This window comes from Betta splendens, chromosome 5 (assembly GCF_900634795.4).
Source record: "Betta splendens chromosome 5, fBetSpl5.4, whole genome shotgun sequence".
Taxonomy (NCBI): Eukaryota; Metazoa; Chordata; class Actinopteri; order Anabantiformes; family Osphronemidae; genus Betta; species Betta splendens.
The window spans coordinates 17,040,128-17,067,331 of NC_040885.2; the positions used below are offsets into that span (position 1 = coordinate 17,040,128).

At 52.0% G+C, this 27,204-nt stretch overlaps 1 protein-coding gene across 13 annotated transcripts; it reads right to left on the reverse strand.

Annotated features, from left to right (window-relative positions):
- Nucleotides 1-326: 326 nt before the first annotated feature.
- Nucleotides 327-25,177, reverse strand: anks1ab (ankyrin repeat and sterile alpha motif domain containing 1Ab). 13 transcript variants are annotated; one of them, XR_008694688.1, is made up of 15 exons: nt 24,725-25,177; nt 20,143-20,215; nt 15,209-15,324; nt 11,507-11,605; nt 10,911-11,057; nt 9,507-9,614; nt 8,306-8,476; nt 7,395-7,532; nt 7,244-7,315; nt 7,071-7,154; nt 6,759-6,896; nt 5,892-6,068; nt 4,632-4,780; nt 3,348-3,885; nt 327-940 (listed from the first exon to the last, which is right to left on the reverse strand). XR_008694688.1 is itself a non-coding variant. In XM_029150365.3 (14 exons), exons 1-14 carry the CDS (start codon nt 24,953-24,955, stop codon nt 902-904), a joined length of 1,692 nt encoding a protein of 563 aa, XP_029006198.1. In that variant the 5' UTR covers nt 24,956-25,177; the 3' UTR covers nt 327-901. The 13 variants fall into 13 exon arrangements, 9 of the variants coding, with proteins under 9 accessions (XP_029006198.1, XP_055364841.1, XP_055364843.1 ...); XR_008694686.1 differs by having other exon boundaries at nt 327-2,724; XR_008694687.1 differs by having other exon boundaries at nt 3,335-3,885.
- Nucleotides 25,178-27,204: the final 2,027 nt, after the last annotated feature.

Below are 27,204 nucleotides of genomic sequence, written 5' to 3' on the forward strand. Positions count from 1 at the left end.
CCAGTTCCTTTAGGACCTCTCATTTCTTTGCTGCCATTTCATCTGCAACAAGTGAAATAGCTTTTCAGAAATCACGCAGAGACCAAAGCTTTTTTTCATGTGCATGGTCAGAGGAAGCGCTCAGCTTCAGCTTCACAAACTGGGGCTAATGGTTTGTTGAGATGAGAAGTGCGGCTCCCACGCACCTCTTCAGCAGGGGACGCGCTCCCGCTCTAATTGAACGGTAATTATGATGCTGGGAAAAGTGTCTATGTAAACGGTTGGTGTAATGTTTCTTTTATTACTCAACCATTAAACAAATCAATGCTGACAACAGACTTGAGCGATTCTTTTGCCATTGTATTATTTAATTCATTAATATAATATTGCTTTGAAATTTGAAATCGTATCATATCTTCATTGACAAACCAAACTCTGTCCAAAAACATGGGCAAAGCATTGAATGCTGGTACAGCTTTTCTCTACATTTTGTTACATTTCTCTTTACCTTTGAATAATTCCCACAGTTACTATCTTCAATAGACCTGAATCAATAGAAATGCTCAATAATGGGCTATATCATAATGTCCTACAGTGCTCTAAACAATATAGTACCTACATGACAAGATCAGCAGCAAATAAACCCGACCTTTCTCACTGACCTTTCTCAAGACAGGAGTGAAACACAGGTCCTGTTCAGCCAGTGATGTGGGACAACAGGTTAACGTTGAGCCGTGTGTTAGGATTCATGGTGGGCAGTGGAGGAGCAGGGCATTTACAGAGTGAGATCTAAATGTCAGAGTGGCGCTGGTCGGCCCGCGTTGCATAAGGCGTACCTCCCGTCTCCCTCTCTCTCCTTTCACTGCTCTGCCCTCTAACTCAACACACGCAAACACCCTCACATCGGCTGCTCCCCTTCAACTCACAGCTTGGTATCCGGAAACTTGAACGCTGGGGTGAGCTACACAGGGAAAACACCAATGTTAAAAAGACCGGAACATGCACAGCCACATCATGCCACCACAACCTTCGCTTTAAATAGCTGCTGCTCATTAAAGTGTAACGCTCTCATATTGTGCATCCATTTTAGAGCAGGTTGTCTTGGTGACACACAAAGTGCAAGAACATACGTGACGTGGAGATGCTGGGATGACGGCGATGGAGGCGTGGGGGGAGGGGGAGGGGGTGTGGGGATGAGTCGCTGCACCGGTGTGGAACAAAGAGAGGGAACAGAAAAAGCAAGTGGCGGATGAGTTGGAGGAGACGAGACACTGCCACAGAACACACAGATCCTGCTCGGGCCAAGTGCATCGCAGGGCACGAGCCACAGGAGCGCTGCCAGCATGCGTCGCCAGCGGGAAGCCAACGGTTAACAGTCGGAACGGGGCGGCGCCGCCCGCGGGACGGACGCCAGCGACGTCACAATGTAACAGTCCAAACCCCCACGAGGACACACGGGAGACACAGGCACACACGCACAGCGGGGGGGACCCACACACACGTGTCGACTCCACAACGAGCATCGAGTCACAGTGCAGAAGAAAAAGAAACGGCGTCACGTCCTCAGCAGAGCAAATCCGCTCGCATTAACACCACACCAGGGCAACGTGGAGACTGGGCTCTTTTAACGCGGTGGAATGGAATCTTTTCACGCCGCGTGTGTACTGTACCTTTTTCTAAATTGGTGTGAAACAGCACGGACCTCACCGTGTAATCAGTGTAATGGGATGCTATGTTGGGAATGTGCACCAAATCGAGCTCGGGGCTCATTAATGTACTTGATTCAAATCAAATTGTGTTCACAATGCTGTTTTTTTTTTGTTTGTTTGTTTCAATTAGTAAAATGTCAAACCGTCGTCAGAGTGTGTGTGTGTGTGTGTGTGTGTGTGTGTGTGTGTGTGTGTGTTTGTTTTTGCCTCTGGTTGTATTAATGTCAGGATCCATCACGATCCTCTCTTCATCATTCTGCTCTAAGTCTTTCTCACCCCGTAAAGTATCACAAAACGTCCTGTTCGGACCATAAGAAAAGAAAACGTATTCAAAGAGTGCTATGCTTTAACACAGTGTTTGTTCTTTTTTTAAATAGACAAGAAGATGCTGTGATTTGCAGTCTCTCTGTGCTACCGTGAACGCTGAGAGGCACAGGGCAGTACAAGGCCAGAGCACGGACTCTCATCTGGACAGAACTGTACCATCATAAGAACGTCATGCCAGCCGGTCACAGTCAATTAGTCACACCACCAAATCAGTGTCGTCATCTTTTTTTTAAAGTCTTTTATAGCAGGGGAGACGTGCAGTTATCGGGTGGTGGTGGTGGTGGTGGTGTTCAGGGGATTAAGGGGATGGTGGGGCTTTAGTCGATTATACATAACCCGAACAGAAATAAGGCTGTCGTCCTTGGTAAAGTGTAGGAAAGTTGTCCTCCAGTGTGTGTGTGTGTGTGTGTGTGTGTGTGTGTGTGTGTGTGTGTGTGTGTGTGTGTGTGTGTGTGTGTGTGTGTGTGTGTGTGTGAGTGTACAAGGGTTAAACAGTTCTTGGTCCGTTTGACTTCAGACATCAGTGACAGATTCGCGATCCGTCATGTTAATATGACTATTGTACAAATGCGTAGAAAAAGAACAGGTTGCTCGCTGCTTTGTCGCTCAGAGTTTACTAGTCCGTCTTGCATCCCATGCTACTGTAGCAAAGCAGCCTCCTCAAAGTGCCTCACATCACAGTGGTAGATGTCTGGTAAGACAGGACAGGCTACAGATGGAGAAAGAAACAAGGCAATAACTTGAGGCAAAGCAATCAAAGGGAAATTAAAAGGTAATGCTGGAAATAAAAATAAAAATAAAGTGCTTTAAATCAACTGATTTAAAAATCCCCATTTCCAGTCTGTGGGATGTTAAAAGGGTTGGTTTCTAGCTGGCTGTGCTTTGGAGAAGCACATCTGTATCGATGGCGTCACACCTCTCTCAGCCTGGGCTATATTTAAACACAGAGGTTCACCGCCTTCCACCCAAATGTGCTTCCACGAAGCCGCATCCCTTAAGGAAAGAGTTCAACATTTTGCCAATACTCTGACAGTAATTTGTTCCTTTTTCATTTGCAAGAATGAGCTTTAGAGGCTCTATTTGGCAAATCTTCACCTCTTACATCTCACTGCAAGAAAATAATTAGCATATTTCTCAAAATGTTGAACACATTTCACCCTTTGTCTCATGAATATATTTATACTTTATCATCTTACTGAATACTATAAACCTACTGGCACTAAGTAGTCTAGATTCAGAGCAAAATGAAAAATGATAATGCTCGTTCTGCATCTAAAAACCAAAATGACCTGAAAGAGGAAGAATAATAAAGATGCAACCTCTAGGAGCTACCGGGGATTTGGAGGCAGATGCAAGTTGGCAGGAAGAGGAGGATGAGGAAGAAGAGGCAGTTTGGTTGAGAGAGAAGGGCCACTGTAAAATGAGATCAGTCCAGGATCATCCGTTCCAGGGCTCCGGCATTGGCTGCAGCAGCAACAGGCGAGGGGTGCTGTCGGGGGTGCTGGGGAGGCACGGGGGAGCCGCGGGGGTGTTTGTCATGGCGGGTAGGAGGTTGTGGGTCTGTGGGCGGGGCAAAGGAGGGTGCAGGAGCAGGCAGCCCTGAGGGACGCTATACCATCACAGTGAGAAGGCACGGGGCTCGCATGTATAGAAGTGTGTGTGTTTGTGTCCGTGTGCGGCGGAACCAGATGCAGAGGGGGAGGGAGGAAGTACGAGGGGGCCGCCGAGGGGCAGCCGTGGGGGTCCGGCCTCAGAATATGGTGGTCTCGTACTTGGTGCTGACGGGGCGCCTGTTGGAGTCCCGGTGGTCCAGGAGCCAGGTGGTGCTGCCCAGGGACTGCATGTCGGCGTCCATCTCCAGGGGGTCGATCTGCCGGGGGGAGGGAGGGAGGAGGGACGAGAGGAGGGCGTGAGACGAGCGGCGGTGGAGGCTACAGCGCCGCACTGACAAGCCCTCAGCTCACACACGTGCATGTGGATTAGAGGCGCCGCCCAGTGATCATGTTATAATCACAGACACTCAGGGCTCAATCCACAACATGGAGGATGTCTGACAGAACACACACTCGGGCTTTGCCAAGCGCAGCGGTAAACCCACGCTACGACCCTCCGGAGGTGACAGATGGACTCATGAGCAGATCCAAAGCCACGTGTGCTCTACAACAAACACAGGCCGTCAATACAAACCATGGACTTAGAATTTGCTGATTAGGCTTAACTTACTGTAGGTTTTACACTCAGGGCAAATGTTAAGGCAGACATTTGAGATTCAACATGTGTAAGAAGGATGGACACAGTATTAACATCCAACACAGGCGACGACCAGCATGTGTATGACAACGTTGGAATAAACCCTCACTAGCTCGCTTCAGCCACCAGACCTCGCACAGTGAAGGTGAATCACATCAAGACTCTCTGTTCCCTCGTTTGACCACACGCCATAAACTAACTGCGTCTTCAAATTAAAAAGATGCCACATGAAGATGAGGAATGAGAACGTAAGGGATGGGAGAACGTTCATGGTTGAAATATTAAGAATCAACGGGGAACGGGGGGAGCGGGTGCACGGCAGCGCCCGGAGAGCAAGGCAAAAAAGAAAGGGGGGGGGGTGCGTACGCTGTGGTGTGATGAGTAAGGCTTGAATAGAGGAAAGGAAAGAGAAGGACCTGGACTCCGGGGCTAACAGAGTGCAACGGGAGGAAGGAGGGACGGTGGGTAGTACACGTGTGACAGTGACAGCAGCGGCATTCAAGCAGAGGGGCACCCTGGGAAGCAGGAGGACCAAGAAGACAAGAACAAAGACATGTTAAAAAAACAGGAGAAGAGAGGGACACAGCATTTAAATGCAGCCGACGCCGCTCCACGCAGTTCATCACCGGCTTCAGGCTTGAAGAGGCTCGAGTTCAGCGGCATCGCGTCGCACGTACGCGCAGCGGGGCCTGTCAAGCGTTAGCACAGGTTCGCTAGTTTGGTCCGAACGGAAGGGAGACGCACGCGTTCCAGTGCTCACATGCAACAATGGCGGCTCATTGCTAAATAAGTGGCCTGTTTGGACTTGCTGCCCATCGTCGACGTCTGCACCATAATGAACAACTAGAACGTTCTCTGGGATCCATGGATATAAAAAGGAAGCTGCAAATCGACCATTTGAGAAAACATTATACACGTGACGTAGGCTAATTGTAAATAAAGATATTAGCAAAAAATGATCCCAGCCGAGTCATGGCGCCACCGGTTGCTGCGTGGAAAAGCTGTTTGTGTCTGAAATCAAAGAGCTGTGACTTCAAACGCTGACAAGACTCGTGGGAATAAACGGTATGTGAACGAACAGGTGCGGCGGCGGTGAGTGCAACGTGCGGCTCCGAGCTCCGCGGGGATTCATCCGTCCCTTTAAAGCGTCCGAGGGCGCACGCGTGATGAAAGCTGGGAGTCTCGCCCCACGCGCACGCGGGCAGACCGCGAGGCACAAATCACCCGCGTCCACCGGCGCCGCGCTCTCAGGTGACGGCGCTCGTTACACGCAGCCTGAGAGCTCCATGCATCAGCGCGCGGCTCCCGGTACCTGTTAACATTTACGCAGCGCTCTAAATCAACGGCGAGGAGGCAGCGGCCGGGCCGAGCGTCTGGAGGAATCAGACCACCTGCCCGAGAGCAGCAGCGCTTTTCATCATGTTCCGTGTGCGCAGGAAAAGAAAATGTCCCCTGACTGCGGTCGGTGACTCAGCGCTGTGGGGTGGACGCGATGACTCATCACTTTCTAACACACAGAGTCCTCCCGGGTCGGCTTCCCACCGGGGGTCCGCAGGGCCGCGTACGAGGCCCGCGTAGACCCGTCCCCGTCCCCGTCACGTCGTGGGTTTGTAGACTGGTACTCACTGCTGATCTCCGCATGCTGCTCCAGGCCTGAGACACCGGCCGGCTGCTCTTGGTCTCCACCATCTCTGAGCCCAGAGGCGCCGGGGGGACGTAGTGCCTGGCCCGGGACTGGACCGCCATCTGGTAGGCCACCTCGAAGGCCTGGCCCAGCGTCAGGATGATCTCGTAGGTCTGCGTCTGCGGTCAGAGGTTTATTGGGATCAGAACGGAACAAACGCCACCAGGCCTCTTCCAGCGGCCTTTAAGGCAGACGGCAGCGAAGGGCCTTAATCCTGTTTACACCACTATTTCAACTATTGTATATGGTTCAAACATTAGTTTGAATTAACATCATTTTCACTGGCTCGTACAGTAATTGCTTTTTTAGACTGCGTTGTTGAAATCAGACAAAACACTGCTTAGCACACAGAGGCTTTGCTCTTCACATTGTTATTATAATTACGTTGCATAATTATCCCCCGGCTCTGGGTGGAATTTTTTAGAATAAAGGAAGCGTGTTTTCTGCACACTCGCTGCTCATGCGACTGAGGGAGGATTAGCGTGTGCTCGGTTAAGGTAAATGTGGCTCCGTGGCGATCCGCGTGTGGAAGACAAAAGGCTGCTGCCCATCTTTACAGGAGAGAAGCCACAGATCACAACAGGATCTGAGCCTGCGCGTGGAAATGCCACGCGTAGCAGGAGGGAGGCTTCAATCAGGCCTCAGATGAGCCAATCAAGAAACAATGTCCATCAGATGCCACACGCTGCTTAAGCTGCAGGGTTCCTGACGTCACATGAAATATGCACGGAACCGAGTGGGGCTTCAAGGAAATTAAATAGATGTACAGGAGCGGAGGAGCAGTTTGAACCCAGACCAGGAACACTCACCACTTCCACAGTGCTGAAGACGTGGCAGAAGTGGTGGCCGCTCTTCAGATCCTTGGTGATGTATGCAAATGTGCAGAGGTCGTCTGGGTCCTGGGCAGCGCACGAGATGTTCCTGATCTCATGCTCTGCCACGATGGTCTGATGAAGACAGGAAGCAGGTGAGAAACACGCACACACACACGCGCGCGCACGCACGCACGCACGCACGCACGCACGCACGCACGCACACACACACACACACACACACACACACACACACACACACACACACACACACACACACACACACACACACACACACGTCCTCCTCACCTTCGTGGCTGCATCAATGAACTTGACCCCTCTGTAGGTAATGGACAGTATAACAACTGGACCCTTTTTAGAATCCTTGGATTTCTGCAGAGGTCAAAGTTCACACATCATTAAAGGATCTATTACAAATCATGTTATAAATACTATGCACAGCACTTTTTGCATTAACTTACCCTAATTTTAGCACAGGCGTCTTGCGTGGACTCGATCCCTCGTAGATCCCTGATTATCATTGATCCTAGATACTAGAATAGAAACACACACGTCAACTACTCCGTACAGTGTTTCCTACCGTGACTCGAGTTTCGGGGCAGAGCGACTCACAGATGCCTCGTAGCCGCAGGAGTCCAGGATGAGCTTCTCGGGCTGGTGATGCCAGGCGGACACCGTGGCGTAGGTAGCAGAGTGGCTCGGAGGCCGGAGGTTCAAACGAGACTCTTTGTGCCGGTCGCTGTGTCTGTCCTGCAGAAACAAGCGCACACCGACATTCAGCATTCAGAGCAGAGTTGGCGTCACGGCTGCACACACCGGGCTGGAAAGCAGATGCTTCTGGCTGACTGCAAACACAAATTTGTCTTGTCAAGCTGCTGAGATAAAAGACTCTGACTGCTGGACATTAGTGTAAAGGCAAGTGCAGTTTGCCCGGTCAGCACTTTAATGCAAGTCCTTCCTATCTGCTGCTGTGTTCATAAATATTCATGATTCATGGAACGGGCTGGGGCTTCAGGCCAGTGTGGTCTGTGCTCAGCTCTTTCATAAATCACTTGTCAGAGTAAAATGCATTAATGACAATCCACCAAGCATTTAGGAAAATGATAAGTATGGATTTGACCCAGGGCAGTGCAGGCGTTCTCCTTGTACAGACCTCGGAGTCAGAGACTGTGCACCGGCACCGTGTCAGCTTGACTGTCGCAGTTTGACCTTTAGCAAATGTTATTCTAAGTTATTCTTAGCCTTCGTATCATTAGCCCCAGATGTGATGTGTTGCTGTGGAAGGAATCGCACAGTGACGTGCACGTATGCCTTCAACAGCTTTTAAAGCTCTTTTCAGGACTGAGGTCTGGACATTTTCAGTAAAGCGCGTGTGTTTGCTTCGGGTCAAAGCCGCGGACGGGATGAGCCCGTGGGCCGCGGTACCAGCCTCACGGCGCGGCTGCTGTGTTTGCGGTGACGTGGCTCGTTTGCGTCTGGTCCAGTGACCGGACCCGACGGCGCCGGCGCCGGGCGGAACTCACAACGGAGCGCGGCCTCTCGTTGTACGAGCGCAGAGACACGCTGCAGTCCGGGTCGACCCCTCTCCGCCTGCGGTCCGACTCGCTGAGGGGCAGGAGCATGTCCATGGAGCGACTGGTGTAGGGGTCCATCTGACTGAGGGGAGATGTGGTCTGGGTCAGGAGGTCATGGAACTGCAACGCACAGACACAGCACGGATTAATGAGGGGGCTGCTTTCCCTGGGCTCCATCCGGGCCTAATCCTCCACACAAGAGCCTCTTCCATCATGACTCCCGCTTCTTTCCAGCCCAGATTAATCTGCCTGGGAAATCAGCCCCCAGTATTCAAGCGTTGTGAACACAATAAAACCCCACAATCTCATTCCAAAATTAGCTCTCCACTGCAGGAGGATCAATTTTCTCACAAAATGACGTGTGCACACACAACACGAGCACGTGATCTAGGTTTCGATTGTTGTTTAATGTGGAGCACTGTTATCTCACATTATATATTCTTTAAAACCAATATCCGGCACTAAGTACGAGTTACACTGGGGCCATGTGCACAACTCCTGCTTTAATTGGGCCTGCAGAGAACATCCAGTCTATTAAGATAATTAGCGCTAGTATGTTTCTGCATTTAAGTAGCTAAATGAAAGCACTGACGCTGCTGCAGATTCACTCTGTTCATCACTTTGAGATCATAAAAGAAAGATTGGACGTTAAATCTGTTAGATAAAGACTGTGGTTTGTTTAGACTGGTGAAATGACGGGTTTTATTTAATCCAGACATTTTCAGATTACTATTATAGTCAACAACAAAGAGCTTCAGTTCTAATTCATGGGCATGAATTGTCACAAAAACAATAATAAACGTGCTTAGTCACAAAATGAACTGCTGTCTGCTGCATAATTCCATGCATGAACCACGCTTGAACCTCCTGCTTGTAACTGAAGCTGTGTGTGACCTGACTGAAGTCCTACTGGAAACAAACCTGCATAAATAGCAAAAACAAACAGCACCGAGTTTGTTTTTAGTGCAAAAAAGTGCAACCTTGATCAAACACTTTCCCAACACACACAGAGCAAAGGCTGGGCACGTTTTCCTCTGAGTAAACAGCTGCTCAGCTGCTCAGCCTGTGCTTTCTGGTGGTTTGGGGCGGTGCCTTGGCCTCCTGCATCCGTGTCTGTCTCACTATATCAATGTTAAAGCAACCGTCTTACCATGATTGGGGACAGACGTCGGGACTTGGACGGAGCCTCCTCATAAGGTCTCTCAGCGAGGGAGGCGATGATCCTCTTCCTGTGGCCGAGGGGCCCGACCTTTATCACCTGGAGGGGACAGCGTGAGGGCAGACTATGAGCTGTAGCCTCACTAATGCCTATATTATATAAAATACACACAGCGTTAGTGGCACCCGCACGCAAACACAAATGACTCTTGTCAATAATTCAGTCTCAATCTGTTCTGCCATAGGCTTAAAGTACAGCACTGTCTCCGTCCCAGGACACTCTATAATTCACGATGCATTTTTGAACATGAAGCTTTAACAACTTGGCTAAAAACACGGTTATTTAGAGGACAATGCAACTCTGAAAACAGCAACTTGCAGGAAGCTGCATGACCCTTGTTTGATAGGAATATTTGAGTACAGTATTTACTCCTTTGGTCATTACGTCATCCTCATTAACACCTCACGTTGATGCTCATCCTGTAAAAGTAGATACTGAGTGAAAATTGTTGCATTTTCAATCTTGGTGCTGGTACAAAATATTCCATCACAGGTTCATATGGCTCTCTGTCTGAAGGCTTCAATTATTTATTCAGTGAGAGGCAGAGGCAGAAAAGGCAAATGCTTTGTGCGCTGGATTTCTGGTGCTGCTTTCAGTTATTCCCATGTACAATCCCAGTGAGACCAGTATGCATGATGTGTGAGGAAGAGCGGAATTCTTTAATAGCAATAAAAGACCCCTGGGATTTTACAGGAGCATAATCCAGCTTGTAAATCATCCCCGTGGTTCATGCTATGCAGAGGATGCTGGAGAGGATGAGGCAGATGATGAGCAGAGCCCGGATGCTGAGAGGCGGTTCTGCTGCTCAGCACGCGTGGACGCCGCATCTCCAGTGTTTAAACACACTAAGGTACAGATACCTAATAACAATCACCACTGCAAAGCTCGAAGCAGGAGTCTGACGCCGAGTTGCATGAAGTCTGATGGGCTCATCTAGTGCTGGATTCATTAGGTTTCAACTCTTAAACCTTGTGCAGCGAGTCTAATGATACACACAAGTCTGAGCGTGCAGCTCCAACTCCAACAAAAGTATTAAAGCTTCTACTTCACTCAAAACATCCACTAATGTCTAATTATAAATTATAGAAAGCATCTAATAATACTTCCATGAATAATAAAGCAAATTACATTGTCACCATATTATTTCCTGATTTAAATTTGAAAATGAGTCATTTTGAAAGACTTCTGCTGCACACACACATACTGAAGGACTCAGCTGCTTCCAGAACTCTTATCGGACTTATCTTGTCAGAACTTAAAACGATTTCCCGCTCATCTGAGAAAGCCTGAACTGAAATATTAATCACATAAGTGATGTAAGTCGCGGCTTCTTACATTGATGATCTCCAGCTCCCACAGGTTCTTAACACACTCCAGTGTGCGGTATCCGCTTGAAAGGAAGTTGGGCAGATACTCGTGCAGGCCGAGTCCATCCAGCCAGGAGGCGAGAGATGTGCTGCCATCACAGCCCAGCGCCTTCACCTGCCATGAGAGCACGAGCACCACAAAATGCGTTCACGGCGAAAAGGGAAGAATGCGCCTCATTTTTCTACTTCCAACCGTGCTCCAAAACCGCGCTCCGCTGCTGGATTTGATACAGACGGAGATGAATCAGACACACTTTGCTGATACACTGACTTCTGATCCAGTGTCACCAGCAGCTTATAATTAGTGATATAATCCAACATGTTGTTTGCTTCCATTTATAGCAGAGCAAATATGCCTAAAAATGTACGCATGCTACTTCAGCTCCAAGATTCAAGATCAAGACTGCAGATCAAGTCTAGTATATTCACAACCCCCCATCTCTTATTATCTACTTTTTTCCTGCCGTTGTTACAAAAATAGTTCCCTTCCTATGTTGTTTCCCCCCAGACGCTGTCAGTCACCGTCCTTCCACTGTGCTGAGGTTAAGTTATGATGTTAAGTACCTTGGGCAAGCTGCGTGCCGCATGGAGGATTTTCTTTCTGTGTCCCGGGTCAGTGATCCCCATGTCTCGAAGGTCCTGGTCTTCCATCACGTTACTTCCCTACGAGACGAGCACGAGCACACACACACACACACACACACACACACACACAAACAAACGCTCAAAGATACGGCGCAAGCACTGCGTGCAACTCCGCGCGCGCGCAATCAAGCGCAATCAGGCGGAATTGCGCAGAGACAATACGCACACAGCATCGGACAGATAGAATCAAACGTCGTGACATATTGAGCCGCTCGACGAGCTGGCAAACGGTAGCTGTACCAACACGCGGTGCGGATGCACGCGTGTCTGACAGGAGCGGTAACTGCGGAGTGGGAGGACAATGAAGGCGAATAAATTGCGCATGCCAAGAGTAATCAATCTGATTTGGTGCGAGTCGGAGGGAACAAAGCGGCAGCCTCCACAGCCTTCGCTGCCGAGGTGCGTCGAGGGAAAGTAAAAAGCGAGGAACAAATTAAAAAAACTCACTGTAATTTTTAACAAGCCCCTAAATTAGGACACAATGAAACAATGAGCAATAATCATTTTCCACTTCTCCAAATCTTGACTGACAAGGACGTTTTTTGTCTCTTTCACGCCGCTGTTCGCGTTGTTCCCGCGTTGGAAGCGGGAATGGAGAACCTTGAGCACGCGGAGCCGCGCGCGCTCCCTGCGGATGCGCACGTTGATTCTTCCGGCCGGGAACGTTAAAATGCGGTGTAGTCTTTACTTTCAGACCACGGCGCTGCAGCCTCCACGGGCCTGTAACAGGCTGCAGCTGGGACATTACTCACTGATCGCTGGAATAAAGGTCAAAACGACACAGGGTCTGATGTGAAGCGGGCCCAAAATAGACCCCCCACTTTTATTAACGCGGTCTGAAGTTTGATGACGCCTCGGGAGGCTCGGAAAACTTATTATTTCATGGTGCATTTAAAACGTGTGACAGCGATGTATGCTTCAGTTCTTACATAGCTTATGAGCTACGCTAGTTTGACTTAATCTGATACGACTTGCAGATGCAGCCACGGTAGTGAAGTCCTTCATCCAACTAAAGGCACTCAGTTGATGCAAGAATGAATTAGAATTGCTCCGTCGCTCGACCCCACAGGAATTGTTTGGAAAAAAACAAATGCTGTTGCTTTTTTCAGGAGCCAAGAGGCGTAACCGTAATTTAGCTCAGGAGAAACTGCTTCATTTATGTCCTACAATATGTATGTTCACTACATTAGAAGGTTTGAGGGAGAGGGGGCTGCAGAGCCACTGCAATATTAATGCAGGAGAGATGCAATGTAAATGCACGATGGGGTGCATCCAAGACATTTTGCAAAATTTGCCTCATTGCCACATCGGTTTGGACGTCAGAGCAGCAAAGCATAAAACACGCGCAGCCACAGACGCAGCGGTGTGGGCTCTCTGGGCTGTGAGCGAATTGTGTGACGCCCCGCTTCTGCCGCCAGCCTGGAAGAGGCGCAAAATGATAATCATCGTGTAAAAATTATGAGAATGGGCACGCGGCCGTTCATAATTCATGATCCCTCAAAAGCGGCACATCGGGGCGATCGTCACGCGCGGAGGGGCTCGCGCCGGCTCCGGTGGGCGGGCCCTCAACTTTCCCAGCAGCGTCCTCGGCTGTGACAGCTGTGGCGCGTAGGTACAGTGTGGCTCGGATGCTGAGATCCCTGCCACAGCAGGAGGAGATGGAGGGGGGGGGGGGCTCCTCCTCGCTGCTCACAAGCGACAGCGGCGTGGAATAAATGCGATCTGGCTCCGCTGTGATCTCGGTGCATACGCAGCCTATGCCACGGCCAAATGTCCTCGCCCTTTTCTCCTCCTATTGTTCCTTAGGCCGGCGTCGTAACGCAAATGTATTCAAGCATGACGTGGAATTGAAAGCCAACCGCGAGCCCTCCACCCTTTTCTGCAATAAATCCTATAAACAATTTGTGATGTTCAAGTTGGGCCAGATTGATGATATGTGAAGCGAGTCTGGCAGAATCTAAAAGGGCACAGTATTAAACATTCACAATGTCTGGCTGAATACGCTGACCTTTCCCTTGTTTGCAACCTCCACATCCTTGTAAATATCCACGGGTAATTTGCCCCGTGAAGCTAATGATTTATCTCCTTGATGCATCACGTTAGCGGTGGCGTGAATATGAGCATCAGGCCCATCACACCAGCGCCCAGAAGATCCCGATCACGCGGCGTTGAGCCCAGATCGTCCTCGACTGTACACAGAGAACTCGACGGCCGTTAAATCTAACTGAGGCGCTCGTCAGTCCAGCTTGCATTTCTATTCACCTCCACAAAGAACAGACGGAGCGTCGCATCCGGGAAACCAAACACGTTACAAAATACCTCCAACATGTCACTGTCGCTTCTCTTATGTAATGTTTAATACTTAATACCAACATACGTCCAGTAAGCTAACATACATCAGCCTGGAAGCCTTACTGGTCTAATCCACATCACACCCCCTACCAGGACTATGAGTTATGACTTAGGGATCGGTGTGTTGTCGTAGGAAGCAGCGACTATAGCTTGAAACAGCCCCTAGAGAAATACTAGTAAGTATTTAGTAGTAGAGAAATACCACTAGCAAGCGGTGATGTCGTGCTGAGCAGTGGTCCTCAACTGCAGCGCTATGGGGGTCACACCACTTGGACCCTCAGGCTCCTGGTCGTAGCTGAGCTCAGTGATCAGCTGATGTAACGTATAGAACATCAGGCCTGTGATGTGCAAAACGTGTGGCCTCCACCGTTTGGTGGCGTGTTTGACAGTGTGAAGTGGATTTCAAATGCAATGATGTTTTCTACATTGTTATGGTATATAATAACTTGTGGACGTCTGCTGAGCTAAAGCTAAATGAAGTTACCAATATATAATCTGACCGAATCTATTTATGTAAAACATGTCCGATACTTCAGAAACAGGAGCCTGAACCTGTTTCCTATAATTACTGTATTAAAATGAATAACTTGTTTAGCTGGTAAATAAAAGATCTATAGCAAAAATGCCGTCTCCGCGCCGGTCAAGGAACAAATCCACAGCACATAAATACAACATGAAGGCATGCCGCTGCAGTCTAATCATACGCCGCACAGCTAGTGCAAGAGCCTCATGAGCATGACAGCGGGACCGGCAGAGGATTTAGTGAGATCTGGTGAGCGAGCGTGCAAGGAGCATTTAGAATAAAGCACAGCGGCGGCTTGTTTGTGCTGCGTATCGGACCATCTACACACGGGCTGAGTTCAGTAGTCAGTAAATTAGAGGATTGAATGGAGGAGGGTGAGGAGGTGACTGTAGTGCAGTGCACAGTAAAAGGGGCCGCATCAGTGGGAATGCTGGGAAAATTGCAGTGGGCTTCGGTCGTAATTTGTCATGCCGCTGGTGACAGCCCATATTCTTTAAAGGGAACCGGTGAGGGGCCATCAATCTCAGCAGGGTCATGCATCGCACAGGGGTGAGGAGCAGCTATGAACGGGGGAGAGGGACGGGTGAAGGAGAGGGAGCGCGAGGCCGAGCGAGAGAGCGGAGCGGTGACACGAAAAGACAAACGGAGCCGGGTGACGGAGGGGTGGGGGTGGGGGGTGCTGGGGGGGTGGGGGGTGACGCGAAGTGGCGCCGACCCCCCGGGGTGACGCGCGGCAGGTGACTCACCATGAATCGCAGGTCGTCAAAGCCATTGAGCAGGAACTTGCTCTCGTACTGCGGCAGCCCCGCGTGCTCCAGCCACTCGCCCACCGGCTGGTCCAGGGCTTTGCCACAGGCCCCATCTGCCGAGAGAGGGAAGCGCTTCAGCAGGGAGAAGCCGTTCAGCCGGTAGCAGCGGCACTCGGAGGACGACACGTGGCACTGCCACATCATCCTCGGCCGGCGGCGGCGGAGCCGAGTGCGGCGGCACCAGGCGGGGTGGGGGGGGGGTCAGGGTCCAGGCTGGGGGTGAGGGGCTCCCACAGGGCAGGCAGGCGGGGGCCTGGCTAACTCACACACAGGAGGGAGGTAGGAAGCGCTGCAGGCCCGGCCCACGGCCCGCAGGGCCCGGCTAGGCTACGCTACACCCACCGGTGTACGTGAGACTGAGTGGAAATGTCAGGCGAGGGTGGAGGTGGTGCAGGGGAGGAAGCCCATCTGACGCCGGCCGCTGATCGCTACGTTGGACCGAGCCACTACGGCGCCCTCCAACAAACAGGGGTCACTAAACATTCCTTTAGTGAGCAGATGAGCGCGTGTGGAAACTAGTGCCTAGTCCCAGAGAACACTGAGAACCTTTAGTTCAGGTGAAAGCTAAAAATCACACATTTCTATACATCACACATCAGCATTTAGCGCTAAAACCCGCCGGCCGCTTGTCTAAAATCAAAGGCGACTCCATCTGGGTGTGATACACAACAATGAATTTGTCAGGCTTTTCACCACATACTTGTAAAGCTCTGGCTGAGTCCCATGGCTTCATTGGTCAACCTCTCTGAGAGCTAGGACGCGGCTCATACAACGCAGGAAGCAGCATTCTAACGCACGCTTGAGGTACTCGGTTATGTTTGATCAACGGACGCACGTTAGCTTAAAAAAAGCGGGCTTCGTCCTCGCTCCGGAGCCGCGCGGAGCGCAGTCAGGTGGACATGTTGTAAATCCTAAAGCAGGAAAAAAAGAGAAAGGACTCAGGATTTCCACAGTGTGCCGATCCCAAACTCCTCAGTTCCCGGTCCAATCCGAGCGTGGGCTCCAGGCCAGCAGTCTGCCACGGCAGGAAGGCGTGATGTCCGCGCGCTGCCCCGCATCCACACGCGTCAGCGGGCTGCTGGCTGCGCGAGCGTGCCGCTCATGTCTCACGGCAATAAATCCAGGCTCCGACCCGCTCCCGAGGCGGGCGCCCCCCGCTCCCACCCCGGCCCACCGGGCTCTTCTACTCGCTGGGTACCGCTGGCAGCCTCGGTGCTCGGGGCAGCGCTCTGCTGCATCCCCCGCCCGCCCGCCACATGCAGCCGCTCCCGGGTCTCGCTCGCGCGCGCGCCAAGCCTCAGTGCTCGCGGGGCATAACGTCCGCGACGCCGGCCGCTTCTACACAGGGGAGCGCGGGTGTGCCTCGACCGCGGCCGCTACTGCCACATCCTGCCCACGTCCACGACAGGCAGCAGACTGTCTAATCATCCCCCCTTCGCATCCGCGCGAATCCCTCCGGCTCTCCTCTTCGTTTGAACTCCCTCCCTCTCGTCTCGCGCTGCTTTCGTGCGTTCGCTCCTCGCGCTCGAGCTCATAGCCCCATTCTCAGGCTGTGTGATCGCACTGCAGGGCTGCCGTATGCTGCCTGATGAAGTGGGGTTCTGCTCCACGTAACCACCGCTCCCTCTCTCTCCCACTACATCAATTCCCCTCCCTCCCTCCCTCTCTCTCTCTCTCTCTGTCTCTCTCTCCCCCCCGTCTTGCACCCTGTCTCGCTCCTCTTGCTCCCAAACACAAAGACTCTCTCCTCTCTCCTCCTCTCTCTCCTCTCTCTCTCTCCTCCTCTCTCTCTCCTCCCCTCCTCCTCTCCCCTCTCTCTCTCTCTCTCTCTCTCTCTCTCTCTCTCTCTCTCTATCTCTCCCTCTCTCTCTCTCCCTCCTTTCTTCCTCCCTTTCTTTCGCATACAAATGCACAGATACTCGCGCCTGTCTGTGTCGCTCCGACCTCACCCCCTCCTCACCCCCCCCCTCCTCTCTCTCAACCACACCGCACTGATTAGAATTGCACAAAGCCACTCTGATCTTGCCAGTGCAGAAAGGACACCAGCGCCGGTGGCGAGCAACAAGCGCCGAGAGCCCGAACCCCGTCCTCGTCCGCAGAGGATGACAGGAATGTAGAATGTGAAGGTGCGACGCGGCTGCGTCCTCGTCCGCATCGATTTGGGCTAATGAGGGGCAGCGAAACGAAGAGTCTGCTCAACTCCCTGCTTATTAGCGGACGGCTTTCGCTCGTTCTCATCTCACTTTGAGGACGAGGGGGGGCAGCATTGATTCAAGTCAGCAGAATCTCTAATGCACCCGCGCCAGGAGAGAGAGAGGGAGAGCGACGAGAAGAGAAGAGACACACTTCAGGTCCATCTCCGTCTCTCACGGTCATTCACTATGACAGAAAAGAGGAAAATTCCATTATGCACTTCCAGATGCTCGTGTCACATCATCCATTTTTTGAGCACAACTGACTCTACTTACGGGGGAAAGGGCCGGATAAACAAGTGAGATAATCTAAAATTCAGATGCATGTTGGGGTAAAAAGGCTCGCGCAGAGACACGTGACTGACTCGAGGATCCACGCGCGGCGCCGCGGACGTGGAGCTGCCACCTGTGCGGGGCCGCTCACCGCGTGCATCGCGCCCCGCGTGCATCGCGCCCCGCGTGCATCGCGCCCGCCCCGCGTGCATCGCGCCCGTTCTCCGGCTACAGCTGCAGGCAGGAGCGTAATTATGCGGGCTTTCAAGCTGCTAGCAATCGCCTCACACGTTCCCAGATGGGCAGTGAGCCAGTCAGCGGGGGGGTATTGATTGAACCTCCTCCGTAATTGGCCGTCTGCAGCGCTGCTGCTCCGGCGCTAACGATCAGGTAAAAGGCCGGGTCAGGTCCGCGTGACCCTCCAGTCACCCACTGTGAAATATGACGGGAAGAGGGAGAGAATGAGACCAATGAAGGAGGAGGAAAGAAAACGTGTGCTGGATAAGATGGTTATAAGACGCAAGAAGGAGTGAAGCTGACTAATTACGATTAACTATGAAATCCCGCAGCTCCTCCCCGTCATTCTGAGGCTCTGACACCATCATATCTACACATGGCCGTTAAAAACACCATGCACCCCATCCAATTACTTCCATTCATTGGGGACAGCAACGCCTCCCACGACAGTAAGACCTAATTACTGAGTGACAGAGCATCCGGAGCTCATCTGTGGGGAGCGAGTGGGTCACGGTCTCATCGCCTGTTAGAACCCAAGCTGTCAGACGCCGTCCAGGTGCTCTCCGTGCGTGAGCTCCACGGCGGTGCCCAGATAAAGTCACGCCTCTTGATCACGGCGGGAGGAGAACGCGTGGCAAAGCTGAATGAATTCAGGGGAACTGGCGGCGGACTGGTTTCCCTTTGAACGCGTGCGCGCACCTCCTCCTGAGCTGCACCCGCACGCCGCCGCGACCTCCTCCTGGAGCGAGCAAGGCCGGTGTGGCGTTCAGGGACCCGCCTCCTGCGGACGAACGGACGTCCGCGGCGCCTCAAACCACGCGGCTCAACGAGAGCGAGGCGGGTGGAAAAAAAGCGGCTCGGCTTCCTGTCTTCGTATGATCCCCCGTCGCTCCCGCTGCTGATGACTGCGAAGATCTGCTAATCTTCACGCCTACAAAAACCCACAGCAAAAGCAGCCTCGCAACCTGCGCAAGCGCTTCCCAATCACCGATTGGAATCGGCGCAGCGAGCGCGTGACTCAGCGGAATCTGGGACACTTCCAGTGTGTCAGTCCTCAAACGGGGCCTATAAATAGACGCACACCTATACATGAGCAACAAACAGACCTGATGTAACAGCAGATCTGAATACGCACTTAAGCTCCGTTTTGCACCTAGTCATTCCATTTACCTAATATTATCCTGTATATTGATAAACCCCCTGACTTCAGGCCTCTACATATGAATATCCTGACTGACAGCGATCTGAGATGAGATATGAGGTGACAAAGACGGGCCGGTGCAGCAGTGAGGGCTCTGTTCTGGTGGTCGGGTTCTGCTCGCGTGTGATTCAGGTGACGCCGAGCTCCGCCGCGCTGCGGTCAGCAGATCGTTCGCCCGAAGCAGCCCGTGCGGCACCAGCGGGGCTTTTATGTAAATAAATCTAATGAGACTGACGAAGCAGCGCGGTGAATGATGAAACCTCCTCGTGGCGGAGTGTTTAATGAAGGCGGCTTTACACTGTATCAGCTCAGGAGCGCTATCTAAACAAACTGAGCCGATGCCAGCTGGCTCCTCTCCTGCGCCGCCTGAAGGGCACTTGACCGAGCACACTATCAATTCAAGTCCTACCCAGATATTCAGCAAACTGTGGGGAAAAGAAAAATAGGACGGCGAGAGGAATCTGGAATTAGATTTCCAATAAAGTGGGAACCTTGTGTGTAACAAACAAACAGCAGCGCCAGACGGACGTCAGCCGGAATCTCTGTGAGTTATGAGGACGATGTAGCTGCCCTCTGTCTAAAGGCATCACAGGAGGAGGAGGAGTGGGCGGTGGAGGTGGCTCACATTCCATCGGGTGTCTAATAGAAATGCAACACGCGCGCGGGCAGAGTGGAACTAAACGTTTCCTTTAATAAGCAAAGCGCACATGCAGCAACAGCCCTGGTTGGTGGTTGGAATGCATCACATGTTGATGAGGAGACGTGGACAAGGCTGAGCTTCCACAGGAAATAGAGGTTCGAAGAACCAACAGCAGCTCATGGAGAAGATGCTGCAGGCTTTAAAAAGGCTGATCGCTGCTCACTGTCCATTTACCTCAACACAAAGTGGCCGTCGATGCAGGAGCCATTAGTAATGAATAACGCAGCTGATGAACATCATGAGACCCGAGCGCAGGGTGGAGCTTTACCTGAGCTCCGCGTGGGCGGCTCGCTGCTGGACGTCCCGATGCCAGCTCCGATCAGGTTCATGAGCTTCTCGATCTGCGACAGACAACAGGCGTGAAACGAACGGGTCACGGCTTAATGCGTGAGAGTGAAACACTGTTTGACCACAACACAAAAGGCAATTAGAACCCGAGCTCGTTTGAGGAGCGGCACCAGCTGAGGAACTGCTGCTGGGAGTGCTGGGAATGCTGGGAGCACTGGGAACACTGGGAGTGCTGGGAACGCTGGGAGCGCTGGGAATGCTGGGAGCGCTGGGAGTGCTGGGAGCGCTGGGAACACTGGGAGCACTGGGAGCGCTGGGAACGCTGGGAGCGCTGGGAATGCTGGGAGCGCTGGGAACGCTGGGAACGCTGGGAGTGCTGGGAATGCTGGGAGCGCTGGGAACGCTGTTAGCGCTGGGAACGCTGGGAGCGCTGGGAACGCTGGGAGTGCTGGGAATGCTGGGAGCGCTGGGAACGCTGGGAGCGCTGGGAACGCTGGGAACGCTGGGAGTGCTGGGAGCGCTGGGAACGCTGGGAGCCTTACTGGACTGCCCTCCCAGACCTGTGTTATTCAGGCTTTACAGGGGAAGCAGCAGCTTAGTGCGAGGTTGCGCGAGCACAACGCTGCATGCAGGAGATTACAGAACAAATCAGAGAGCAGTTGTTCAGGGGCTTAGAGTTATTTAGAGCAACAAATGTTTATTTAAGCACTCTGTGACTTTCCAGGAGAGCGGAAATGCGTTTCCAGGTTCTTTGTTTGCATTCGCTCGTTTCGCTGCATAAACCTGTTTGTGGGAATAAACGCTGTTTATGGCAGATACAGTAAATGAAAGTAGTAGTAATTGACATTTTATTCGCTGGACGGATGTTTAGTAGTCAAATATTAACCTGTTATATGAACAGAATATTGAGTCTGGGTGAATGGAACATTCTCTGGTTATTATTAGAGCCCCGAGTTTGTAGTGACCATACCTTTTACCAGTGCATTTAGCAGGTTACCCCCAAACTATACACAGTACAAACTCCTGTGACTCAGGCTGGGGACTCATTTTAGAATCTCAGTCTATTCTCAAATCAGCAGAGAAGTCTCCTGCAAGCCTGAAAAGCTGATTCTGCTTCCACTGGTGACACCAGAGACAGAGCCCGGCTTATTTGATGTAATATTTAGTGTTTGAAAAAGCCCCATGCACTTCGCTAGTGGCATCAACACTGGAAAAGGCTTGATTCATTTGGAAGTCAGGCACGTGGGATGCATGGCATCCGCCTGCAGCACTACAGACCTTGCATTACTCTTTGAATTAACCTAGTTACATTCTATATCGCGCACACACCAGCGCCGCACTGCTCCTCAGCTGAAGTGAACCTTTATTAAAAGCTGTCACCCGAGCGCCGCTTCAAAGGGACCCGGTGTCATCGCGGCTCCGGTGCTGCTTCACGCACACGCGGGCTCGTCGGACGGTGCAGGCGGCACCGGACCTGCAGCAGGTTCCGCTCGGATCCCCACAAACCGCTTCCAAGGGAGACGAGCTTTGATGTGCATTTTGCACATTTCACGTCCTCAGCTGGAAACAAGCTGAAACGTGGTAAAAGTCTGAAGATCAGCCTGCGAATGACGTTCCGGAGGCCTTCATGAAGCGTCACATTAGAGGGAGTCAGACCTGCCACCTGATTCTGTGGTTTAATGGGCTCGTGCTGCTTCCGATCACGTTCTGATGGTTTTATTGTGTTTTTCTCGCAGGCACTAAAGAAGGATTTCATGTCATGAACAGCCACCAAACGGCGGTGAGAAAGAACCAACTCCAGACCTTCCGCTTCATTAGTCATGGAGCAAATTGTTCCATTATTTATAGGCCCCCCGTCCAAAAAAGGGGAGTGTCTCTATGCAAGTTGTCATTACTGCATAGTTTTTCCACAATTCCCAAAAGATCCCTTTTGTTCCGTTACATCACCTGTAACGCTTTTCTGAGTAGATGGGACCAGTTTGACGTTTCTCTTCCTCTGGCCTGCGTTTTATTATCTTCCCTCCTCCTCCCGTCCAGTTATCTAGGCTCGTATCTACCGCTCATCCAGTCCGCTACATGTGAGCTATTATGTGAGCGGTTCTGTCCAATCATCTCACACAATGTCCCGAAGAGATAAGCGTTACTGCTGAGCCAGCGTTTTACTGTGGATGAAGAAGAAGCGAGAGCCCAAAACAGAGCGAGTAACGGAGATGATGGTTAAAACGAAGCGAAGCAGCGTTTCCATTCCGGATCCGGCGCTGCTGCACGCTTCAGTCCGCGTCTCTGCAGACCTCGCAGCTCACGTGTTCCGTGCACGTCTGGCGCTCGCACAGCGGTGCCATTAAAGGGCCACTGTGTTGCACCGCGGGACGTCCCGGCTGCACATTTTTCACGGGCAATGTGACAGGTGAAACAAGCCTGCGCCTGCCTCCACTCAGGCCCCGACTCGCAGCATCACCACCGCTCCCATATTCATGCACCACATCTGTCACACCACATCTGGGGATGTGCTCACTCTGCCGTGGCTCCATATGAATTATAAACTATCTTACATGTACTTTGGAAATACTCTCTTTCCAAATTACCAACACAAAGCGCTTTTTTGTTATAAGTCACTCAAATGTAAAGACAATGAATCCTGCTTTAACAGGCGTCCAGGCTTTTACGCCCTCAGCTCTCGTGTCCTGAGCTGTAGCTTAAATTGTCACTCTATAAATTTCAAACTTCTAAAGGTCAGGTTTTGATTTTAGGCTTTAAAACTGCGGGTTCCTTCATTAGGGCTCCTGCTCCACATGTACTTGTGTTATGTAAACCACAGCCATTAGTAAGCGAAGAAGCACTTTAAGTGTGTCTGCATGTGTAATGAGCCCAGGATTACAGCTGGGAAATTCAGAGCAGAGACACGACAGGAGCCACTCAAGCGTCCGTAACATGTGGTTGTGTTAACCTTTGCCTTCTGACTATTAAACAGATGCAGCCAAGACATTAATCACCTGAATCCTGTCTGTCCTTTCTATTATTAGCAGCATGTGTAATGGGCCAATGGTAATTTGCTATTGATCCTAAAGCGAAGAGCTGCTCAAAACCCACAAAAAACCTTAAATAAAGTTATTATTTGGTTTCTCCAAAGCATCTTCAAGCCAAACGGGTGGTGAAATAATGAATATTCAGTCGCCCAACAGTGAATGTGTCATTCAGTTTAAAACACAGACAGTGGCTCATGCTCATGAGCTTGTCTGTGTAACAGCCTCCAAACGCCAGCGTTGTCTCCGGTTCTCTGGCTTCCTGCGAGCGTGCGTGTCCTGATAAAGAGCGTGTTTATGGATCTGACCTGAAGCTCAGCCTTCCTCCCAGTCTTCTGCTGCTTTAATGCTGATTGTGGAGCTTGATCGCGTCACCAGATAAGCACACACACACACACACACACACACACACACACACACACACACACACACACACACACACACACACACACACACACACACACACATACCCCCAACCCAAACAAATCCCTTTCAATCTGGAGGAGAAAACAGACACTCAGGAACAGCTGCAAAACAGGATGCCCTTGAGAACAGGACACTCCACCCAACATGGCCTGAATAAACATTTCTGTCAGGGAGCAGAGCTGTGGAGCAGAGATCAGGCACCGGACACACAGGCACCACCAAGCCAGGGGCATTCGGAGCGAAGCTGAGGACTTCCACCTCTTCTGAAGTGGTTGGGCCCTTGATCTGCATCACACGTGGCAGAGAACCGCCCGAAGCCTCACGTGATCTGATGATCGACACATAGTTGAGTTGCGCTAATTCTGATGATTTAATTGGAGCCTGTCGATGTTACGGGACACGTGGGCCGTTGTCGCCGCCTGTCATTAGAAAGCCTTGTTGGACATTAACCCCAGCAGCAGAACCCACAGGTTCCGACTCGCTCCGAGGAAACGGCGCGTCCTTCTTATCGTCGCTTTATCTTCGCGGTGCTTCAGGATTCGCTGCGTTGATGCTCCAAAGTGCTCCGAAATCACAAGTTGAGGCCGATGGGGATAATGGTGAAGGGGGTTGGGGTTGGGATTGCTCACATTGGGCTGAAAGTAGATGGCGCAAGACAGAGCAAAAGAGCCAGAGGAGAGCAGGAAGAGACAGTGGAAGCGTGGGCCGGCCCCTGAGACATGGACTGAGTGGATGTGGAATGACAGCACAAGCCCAATTAGTCTGGGATGCCAGGGCTGCTACAGGGAGGTCGGTGCAAGTGATCAAGCCATTCATGCATTCAAGCACTCGCCCGCAGGCGTTCTCCGCCAACAGCCTGGGTAAAGTTACTCCATCACTGCTTCTGCCGGACTCCTGATCGCTCTCACACTGCTGCCTCCGCCCTCCTCCTCTTCCTCCGTCCTTCCTGCTCCTTCCTGAGTTGTGCTGCACTGCCCATTCTCATTACTTCCCTTTTCTCCCCACTAATCCTCGGCCGCTGCTCTTTTTTTTACTTCTCACACATTTACACTTCCCACTTCCTCCTACACTTCCCCCCCCCCCTCCCATCCCTGGAGCCCAGTGTCACCGTACCTCATCCCACTCGGAGGCGAAGGACGGCCTGCGCTCCGCGGCCCCGCGGCTGAAGCCCGTCCGGCTCCAGACGGTCTGGCCTCCATGGCCCTCGCCGGGGGGGGACCTGGACAGACCTGGAGTCAGCCCCGGGTCGGCGGGTCGGCCTTTCGCCTCAGCGGAACCCCTGTCTGAGTCCTGGATGTCGGCCCTCGGCCTCTGTGTCGCCTCGGAGCGCTCGGCGTCCGCCATGGTTGTGGACTCGCCAAAAGCCAAAAGCAGCCGGGGTCCTCGGGTTCCTGCGGTGCCGGAACTCTCGCTGTCACTCCGGGAAGATTCTGCCTGTGGGACCTGAAAAGCCGTGGCGTTGGAGAGCCGGCCAGTGTTTGTGCTGAAACAGATTCATGGAACACAATCACGGTGAGCGAGTCTGAGGGAATCTGAGTCGCGTCCACTTGTTTGGAGGGAAACAGAGCAAACAAGTGAGTTGTTCACAGAAACAATCAGGGTCCACCCACCGGTTGTATCCTGGCCCTCCCCTCGGTGCGAGGCTGCCCTCCTCCCCTCCTCAGCTCTCACCCCATGCCTCAAATGAGGACTCTTCCAGCATAACTGCACCGTTATGAGCACCTGTGTAAACTCCAACGCTCTATTGCGTATTGGACCTCAGCCGTGGCTCCGTCCTCTTACCTGTCGGCTCATTCAGTCCCTCTTCCCTCCCTGCTCCACGTGTGGATGTCCATCCTGTTCTGCGGTTGCTCCAGACTCTTCCCGAGGACCGTCTCTGTCCCGTGTTGAGGATCCGGGGACGGGAGGATCCCAAAGCGTGGCCTCATTCGGACTGACAGCCGGGGTAATCGGGTCACGGGCGCCCGTGGTGGCTGCTTCCCTTTAAAGTGGGGAAAGACGGGATTCCTCCCTGGGTGTGTGAGGTCACGAGGTTGCTGAGTGCATGTAGCACAGACATGTTGGAAACATTCAGGTCATTGTGTGTAAATGAACGGACGCACACACTCCTAAAATGCAAAAAACAATAAAGCTCATTAACCTGCATGATTCTTCATTGCTTTTCTGGAATCTTATATTTACTGTGCCATAAATCTCATAAAGGAGTTTTATGCTTTTGCTTTTTTTTTGTTAATAGTGTGCAGAAGAGAGCGAGTGTGGACGGAGCCCAGTGCTGCAGAGGTCGACGTGAGGGGAACCGAGCGGCGGATGCTGCAGTCACGCTGCGCGGCCCTGACGCGTGTGCGTGAGTTCCTGCTGCAGACGGCGAGCGATGACGATGACCTCACACCTGATGGTGCCTCCGCTCAGAGGCGGCGCTGCTCTGTGCGAGCGTGCACGGCGGCCCCCGTGCCCCCCGCGGGCAGCGCTGGTGACACGAAGCACCACGTCCCTCAGCGGCCGCGGCCGCGCTGTTGCTGTTAGCTGCAGACAACGATGATCTCTGTGACGGTGATGAGGGTGAAAGACGTTTTAAACAATAGAGGCTGGTGAATGCAGCACGCTGCCACATAATGATGCCTTCACAGCATATTGGAGCGCCTAAAATAAAACATGCAGCCCTCCTTCAGCTGCTGCTGAGCCCCAGGCTAAAGACAGTGGTGACTCATGAACACGCTGCTCTAACAAAGACATGCACACTGTGTGTGTCAGTACAGTAGACTCACACTGGACTGTGTGTGTGTGTGTGTGTGTGTGTGTGTGTGTGTGGTGGTGGTGGTGGTGGTGGTGTGTGTGGTGCGTGCGTGCGTGCGTGTGTGTGTGTGTGAGGATGCTCTGATGCTGACCTCAGGGGTCATCTGCTCCCCAATGCAGCACGGATGCCATTCACTGAAATTTTACATTAAAGATGACGAATAGAATAATGGACAAGATCCACAGGTTCAAAGTGGGAACTGCTCACGTTCTAGACTCACGTCATTTTGCCGTATTTTGGATTAGGATCCTCACTGAAATCATTGTAACAGTTACTTCAAAGCCAAGCAGTGAAGTGAATGCCTTCAGCAGCGGCGGCAGTGACTCGCTGTTAGCGGCTCCTGTGAAGGAGCATCAGACCTGACCCCTCAGCGGGGGACACGGGGGAGGGGAGGGGAGGACCGCATGGCTGAGTGAAGACGTAGCGCTGGATATCCGTCAGGGTGAGGGGGGGGGGGGGGTCCACGTCGCAGGGTGAGGCAGCGTCTCAGCATCGCTAGGTTACAACTCCTCACACGCTCCCGCATCAGCAGCACCGGACGCATCCATCTATGGATGTGGGAGATTCCACCTCTGCCTCCCACACACACACACATGTGGATGTGCTGACTGTGTGTTTGTGTTGTGCTGTGACTTTGTGTTTGTGTTGTGCCGTAGCTTATATTTGCATATTCATCTGCTCCACCTCGTTTACTCTTAATTAACCAGCTTAAGCGAAATGGTTGACGAGATAAATATTCTACCTGCTAAACATCATTAGCGCTGTCGTCATGAGCTTGTTGGCGAGCTGTCATTAGCAG

Bases quoted from the DNA above. Each gene is read 5' to 3' on its own strand.
- anks1ab (XM_055508866.1), bottom strand. From the start codon at position 24,955: ATGGCGGACGCCGAGCGCTCCGAGGCGACACAGAGGCCGAGGGCCGAC. The intron at 20,216-24,724 runs GTACGGTGACAC...TGTCTGTCGCAG, and splicing joins TCGCCTCCGAGTGGGATGAG to ATCGAGAAGCTCATGAACCT. The intron at 9,615-10,910 runs GTAAGAAGCCGC...TGTCCCCTCCAG, and splicing joins GGGAGCTGGAGATCATCAAT to GTGATAAAGGTCGGGCCCCT.